The sequence below is a fragment of the Chelonoidis abingdonii genome, chromosome 6 (genome assembly GCF_003597395.2).
Source record: "Chelonoidis abingdonii isolate Lonesome George chromosome 6, CheloAbing_2.0, whole genome shotgun sequence".
Classification (NCBI taxonomy): Eukaryota; Metazoa; Chordata; order Testudines; family Testudinidae; genus Chelonoidis; species Chelonoidis abingdonii.
Window position 1 is genome coordinate 27,416,481 of NC_133774.1, and position 7,416 is coordinate 27,423,896.

At 41.9% G+C, this 7,416-nt stretch overlaps 1 protein-coding gene across 1 annotated transcript in view; it reads right to left on the reverse strand.

The window, feature by feature from the left end:
* CPLANE1 (ciliogenesis and planar polarity effector complex subunit 1) overlaps window positions 1-7,416 on the reverse strand; it is a 179,106-nt gene that overhangs the window by 61,119 nt on the left and 110,571 nt on the right. The window contains 1 exon segment of the mRNA XM_075066918.1: window positions 1,838-1,906. Within this exon segment, the coding sequence (XP_074923019.1) occupies window positions 1,838-1,906 (69 nt within the window).

The following is a 7,416-nucleotide window of genomic DNA, read 5'->3' on the forward strand; positions in this document are numbered from 1 at the left end:
CGAGTGAGAGGAGTAAAAATAGAGTCAGTCCTGCCTAGAATAGTGAGCAGTGTACTAGAGGACCCACTTGTATCAGAAGAGCACAGCTGCTCCGTGTCAGTATTCACAAGGGGTGCCCCTGCACAACCCACCCGTTGGCTTCCCTCCTCCCCACACGCCTGTTGCCTGGGCTAGCCGTGGCAGTGTCCGCCCATTTGTGTCATGAAGTACATAGAATGCAGGAAGTTTTTAGTGACATAAATGAGGGGAGAGCACCCTCCCGGTGCTTGATGATAGTCCAGGCAGTACAGAATTTTTTACTACACTGAAGGGAGGGGGTGATTGAACTCAGACCAGTTGTTAGAGAAGGCAGTTACAGCCGTTCGTAACATCTACTGGGAGTGGACGCAGGAATCATTCCGTTCTGTTTTTGCCAGGCGCCCCCCCAGGCTGGCCTCATCTCAGGCCAACATGTTAGATATTGACACAATTATCAAGGCACGGCGCTCGGTTTCAGTAAGACGCATTACCAGTCCTACTGCACGCGTCTGCCACCCGTGAGAGGGGAGAGGAGCGAATACTGCGCTTCACTGCTGCACATAGCCGTCTTACCAGCACGCATTTCACGATTAGATATAGGGGGGCATTGAGAAAGATCAAGACAATGATTCTTTCCTTTTCTTTCACATAGGGGGGGGGGGGGGAGCAGTAAAACTGAGGACTTCCCGAACCCGCCGGACACGTGTTTGAACCTAACATGGACACTGGAGCTCAGCAAGGAATGCAAATAGTTTTGGAGAAGTGTTAGTTTGTGGGATAGCTGGAGTCTCCGTACCCCCCTCCCTCCATTAGTGTCCATTTGAGTCTCTGGCTTGCCGTTCACGCTTGTCCGCAGCGTGTAGTCCGGAGATTTTTTTCAAACGCTTTGGCATTGTCGTCTTCCGTAACGGCGTCTGATAGAACAGATTTGTCTGCCCCATACACGAAATCAGATCTACTCTCCTGTAACAGGTCCATCTGGAGCTCTTTTTGGTTTGGGACTGCATTGCCACCTGTGCTGATCACAGCTCCATGCGGGGCAAACAGGAAATATAATTCAAAATTTCGCGGGGCTTTTCTCTGTTTACCTGCGACTGCGTCGAGTTCAGCTTGCTGTCGCAGAGCGATCAGCTGTGCACGTGGGATACCCCCCGGAGGCCCAAATAATGTCCGATTTCCGTCCACACTAACAGTAGTTCCGAAGTAATACTATCGATTTTAGCATTACCCTCTCGTTTTGGTAGGAGTACGAAATCGATTTAAAAGTTAAAGAGCCCTTTAAATCGATTTAAAGAGCACTGTAGTGTGGACGGGTACAGCGTTAAATCGATTTAACGCTGTTAAAATCGATTTAATGGCGTACTGTGGACCAGGCCTAACAGACGTATTGGAGCATGAGCTTTCATGGGTGTATACCCACTTCGCTGGATGCATGAAATGAAAAATGATACTCATTAGCAAAAAATAAGAGATCCTTTGTTTTAGGTTTTCATTGTGCATTCACCCCATCTGGAGATTTTTTTTCTTTTTTAAAACAAAAAATTTTCTAGAGGAAAAAAGTAAAGATACATTTATAAAAAATAGAACCAGTTTTTCCCCTCTCTAATGGGTAGCAGATATCTGGCCAGACCTGCTTAGTTTCTGTGATCTCACAGGATCGCAGCACAAAGTGGTATGGCTGTAGGTCTTATACCACAATGTACAATAAATGCAAACATTATACATTTACTATAAAGGAACAATTAACATATTATTAAAACTGCAGACTTAATAGTAATAATCCATAATTTACTACATAATGCATTACAGTTTCTCTTACCTAGGAACATCTGCATTCATTTCTAAACAGAATGCATGAGGAATGGTGCTGGAAACAGTCTCAGTCATACTGTAAAGACAGACAAAAAAATGAATTTATTAATGTTTCAACCTTTTATTTTTATTTTTTTTGATATAGAACATTTTTGAAAATTTTGTATGTAAAATTCTGGCATACTGAATTGAGTACCTTCTATCACTGTATAACACTGAAACTGAGTACGCACTTGTCAATTTGTTTATGCTTGGTCTCTATAGCAATCAGTAACTGACTCACAAAATGGTTGAATAGATTTTGATTATTCACACAAAAACTAGGCAACAGAAAGGCTGAGGACTGATTTGACTTGGCAAAACAAAGGAAAATCCCACGTTTAGGGGACACTGAACATGACTAAACTGTGCATTTCTAAAAGGAAAAGTTAATGTCATGCAGCAACTCCCGAGAATATTTTTTATATGCACTATTTTACAAAAAGGAAAAAATACTACCCTAAAATGGTCATGAAATACTAACGAAGACTTTATAAAGCTATGTAGTTTTTAAAGACTACCACAAACTGTAGGCATGTTGAGGACATCTTATCTATATGCATAATCATAAGATTATTATAATATAATTACACAGAATCATAGAACTGGAAGAAACTCGAGAGGTCATCTAGTCCTTTGCACTCAAGGCAGGACTAAGTATTATCTATACCATACCTGATGGGTGTTTGTCCAACCTGCTCTTAAAAATCCCCAATGATGGAGATTCCACAACCTCCCTAGGCAATTTATTCCAGTGCTTAACCACCCTGACAGTTAGGAAGTTTTTCCTAATGTCCAACCTAAACCTCCCTTGCTGCAATTTAAGCCCATTGCTTCTTTCCTATCCTCAGAAGTTAAGAAGAACAATTCTTCTCCCTCCCTCCTCCTCCTCACAACCTTTTATGTACTTGAAAACTTATGTCCTCTCTTGTCTTCTCTTCCAGACTAAATAAACCCAAATTTTTTCAACCTTTCCTCACAGGTCATGTTTTCTAGACCTTTAATCATTTTTGTTGCTCTTCTCTGACCTTTTCTCCAGTTTGTCTACATCTTTCCAGAAACGTGGTACCCAGAACTGGACACAATACTCCAGTTGAGGTCTAACCAGAGCAGCGTAGAGCAGAAGAATTACTTCTCGTGTCTTGCTTACAACACTCCTGCTAAAACATCCCAGAATGATGTTTGCTTTTTTTTTGCAACAGTGTGACACTGACTCATATTTAGCTTGTGATCCACTATGACCCCCAGATCCCTTTCCGTAGTACTCCTTACATGAGGCCTCTCCTATAGGTCAGAACCCCCCCCCTCAACCCCTGATCGATTTTCACTACCTCTGCTGGGATGTCTCCAATTGTCCACATCCCTTTCTGTAGTGGGGGGCACAAAACTGGAACGCAGTACTTCAGATGTAGGCCTCACCTAGGGTCAAATGAGGGGAATAATCCTTTTCTTGATCTGTGCAGTGCTCCTACTAATACAGCCCAACTGTATGCCATTAGCTTTTGGCAACAGGGCACACTGCCTGACCAATATCAGTTTTCATCACACTCGTAATTTCAGGTCCTTTTTCTGCAGAACTGCTGCTGTAGTCAGTTGCTCCCAGCCTTGTAGTGGTGCTGGGATTTTTCTGTCCTGAGTGCAGTGACTCTTCACTGTGATCCTGGCTGAACTCATGATTTCTTTGACCCTATTCTCCGCCAATTTGTCTAGGTCGCTCTAGAACTCTATCTCTACCTCCAGCTATCTACCTCTCCTCCAAGTTTAGTATGCGCTGCGAACATTGCGTGACGTGCAATCCTCCCGTCATACACAGATCATTAATAAAGATGTTGAACAAAACTGGACCCAGGACAACTCCACTCTGATTCTGCGCTGCCAATACGACCATTGAACTGTTGACACTTACGCCGTTGAGCCCAACAATTTAGCCAGCTTTCTATCCACCTTATGTCCATTCAGCAGGTCCAGTACTTGCTGTGAAGAATTACTGGGAGACCATATCAAGGTTTGCTAAAGTCAAAGATATAGCACTCCACTGTTTTTCCCCATTTCACAGAGCAGTTATCTCATCACAAGAAGGCAATCAGTTGGTCAGGCGATGACTGCCCTTGGTTGATCCATGTTGACTGTTCCTGATCACCTTCCTCTCCTCCAAGTGCTGTCAAAATGGTGTTCCTTGAGGACCTGATCCATGATTTTCCATGAGATTCGAGGTGAGGCTGACTGCGTCTGTAGTTCCCCAGGTTGCCTTCTTCCCTTCTTTAAAATATAGGCACTATTTTCCATTGGCCTTATTGTCCAATCATGCGGGACCTTTCAAGTGCCAAGATTTAGAGATAATGGCGAATGGCTCTCTGCATAACATCAGTCAGCCAATTTCACAAGCACCCTTGGGATGCATTAGAGCTGTATCATGGACTTGTGCAGTCCAGTCTTTCCAATAGACTCTTAACTGTTCTTTCACATTGAGGGCTGCTCACCTCCTCCGTACTGTGTTGCCCAGGACAGCAGTTGGGAGCTCACCTTGTCTGTGAAGACAGGCAAAAAAAAGCATTGAGTACTTCACCTTTTCCACATTGTCATGTCACTAGGTTGCCTTCCCATTCATTAAGGACCCACGCTTCCTGACCTTTTCTGTTGCTAATAAACCTGTTAGAAACCCTTTCTTGTTACCCTTCACATCCCTTGCTAGCTGCAGCTCAGTTGTGTTTTGGCTTCCTGATTATACCCCTGCATACTCGCAGCAATATTTTATTTCTCTCCCTAGTCATCGGTCCAAGTTTCCATTCTTGTAAGTTCCTTTTTTGTGTTAAGCTCGCAGAAGATTTCACTGTTAAGTCACAGCTGATTGCCTCCCATATTTCCGGTTCTTCTGCGCAAAGGGATGGATTGTTCCTGCGCCTCAGTAAGGCTTCTTTAAAATACAGACAGCTTCCTGTACTACTTTCCCCCTCATATTAGCCTCCTTAGGGAATCCTTCCCTGTCAGTTCCCTAAGGGAGTCCAGTCTGCTTTTTGAAGTCCAGGTCTGTATTTTGCTACTCTGTTTTCTTCCTTTTGTGAGGATCCTGAAACTCAACCATCTCCTGGTCACAGCTGCCCAGGTTGCCACCCACTTCTACTTCCCTTCCAATTCTTCCCTGTTTGTGAGCAGCAGGTCAAGAGGAAGAACAGCCTGGTTGGTTCCTCCAGTAGTTGCAGTAGAAGTGTTTCCCAACGTTCTCCAAAAACTTTCTTGATTGTCTGTGCACTGCTGTATTGCTCTCCCAGCAGATGTCAGGTGATTGGAAGTCCCCTATAGCCAGGGCTTGTGTTCTGCAAACTTCAGCTTAATTGTCTGAAGAAGCGCTTGTCTACCTCATCCTGATCCAGTGGTCTATGGCAGATCCCCACCACAACATCACCCTTGTTGCTCTCTTCTAAATTTAACTGAAAGAGTCTCAACAGGCTTTTCTCCAGTTTGATACTGGAGCTCTGAGCAATCATACGCTGTCTTATATAAATGATTTAGCATAATGGCATAGAGAGTAAACTCAGAGTTTGGAGATGATACCAAACTGGGAGGAATTGCAAGTGCTTTGGAGGATAGGATAGGATTAGATTAAATTTAAAATGATCTGGAAAACTGGAGAAATGGTCTGAAGTAAATAGGATTAAATTTCAGTAAGAACAAATGCAAAGTACTTCACTTAAGAAGGAAAAATCAGTTGGTACATATAAAATGGGAAATGACTGCCTAGGAGAGACTTACGGAAAGGGATCTGGGGTCATAGTGGATCAAAAGCTAAATTGAGTCATGTCACACTGTTCAAAAAAAAAGCAAACATCATCTGGGATGTTTTAGCAGGATGGTTGTAAGCAGACACGAGAAGTAATTCTTCTGCTCTACGCTGCTCTGGTTAACCTCAACTGGAGTATTGTGTCCAGTTCTGGGTACCACGTTTCTGGAAAGATGTAGACAAACTGGAGAAAAGGTCAGAGAAGAGCAACAAAATGATTAAAGGTCTAGAAAACATGACCTGTGAGGAAAGGTATAAATTGGGGTTTATTAGTCTGGAAGAGAAGACAAGAGAGGACATAAGTTTTCAAGTACATAAAAGGTTGTGAGGAGGAGGAGGGAGGGAGAAGAATGTTCTTCTTAACTTCTGAGGATAGGAAAGAAGCAATGGGCTTAAATTGCAGCAAGGGAGGTTTAGGTTGGACATTAGGAAAAACTCCTAACTGTCAGGGTGGTTAAGCACTGGAATAAATGCCTAGGGAGGTTGTGGAATCTCCATCATTGGGATTTTAAGAGCAGGTTGGAACAAACACCCATCAGGTATGGTATAGATAATACTTAGTCCTGCCTTGAGTGCAAAGGACTAGATGACTCTCGAGTTCTTCCAGTTCTATGATTCTGTGAATTATATTATAATACTGATGATTATGCATATAGATAAATGTCCTCAACATGCCTACAGTTTGTGGTAGTCTTTAAAAACTACATAGCTTAAGTCTTCGTTAGTATTTCATGACCATTTCAGGGTAGTATTTTCCTTTTTGTAAAATAGTGCATATAAAATCTCGGGAGTTGCTGCATGAATTACTTTTCCTTTTAGAAATGCCACAGTTTAGTCATGTTCAGTGTCCCCTAAACGTGGGATTTCCTTTGTTTTGCAAAGTCAAATCAGTCCTCAGCCTTTCTGTTGCCTAGTTTTGTGTGAATAATCAAAATCTATTCAACATTTGTGAGTGCTTACTGAGGCTTATAAGACCAAAGCTAAACAAATTGACAAGTGCGTACTCAGTTTCAGTGTTATACAGTGATAGAAGGTACTCAATTCAGTATGCCAGAATTTTCATACAAAATTTTCAAAAAAATGTTCTATATCAAAAAATAAAAATAAAAGGTTGAAACATTAATAATTCATTTTTTGGTCTGTCTTTACAGTATGACTGAGACGTGTTCCAGCACCATTCCTCATGCATTGTTTTAGAAATGAATGCAGATGTCCTAGGTAAGAGAAACTGTAATGCATTATGTAGTAAATTATGGATTATTACTATTAAGTCGCAGTTTAATATATTGTTAATTTTCCTTTATAGTAAATGTATAATGTTGCATTTATTGTACATTGTGGTATAGACCACTACACGCATATACCACTTTGTTGCTGCTGACCTGTGAGATCACAGACAACTAAGCAGGTCTGGCCAGAATTCGCTACCCATTAGAGAGGGGAAAAAACTGGTTCTATTTTATAAATGTATCTTTACTTTTTCCTCAGAAAAATTTTTTTTTAGAAAAGAAAAAATCTCGCAGGGGTGAACACAATGAAAACCTAAAACAAAGGATCTTATTTTTGCTAATGGAGTATCATTTTTCATTTTCATGCATCAGCGAAGTGGGTAAATACACCCATGAAGCTCATGCTCCATCAATACGTTCTGTTAGGCCTCTGGTTCCACAGTACGGCCATAAATCGATTTTAACAGCGTTAAATCGATTTAACGCTGTACCCGTCACCTACAAGTGCTCTTAAAATCGATTAAAGGGCTCGTTAGAGCG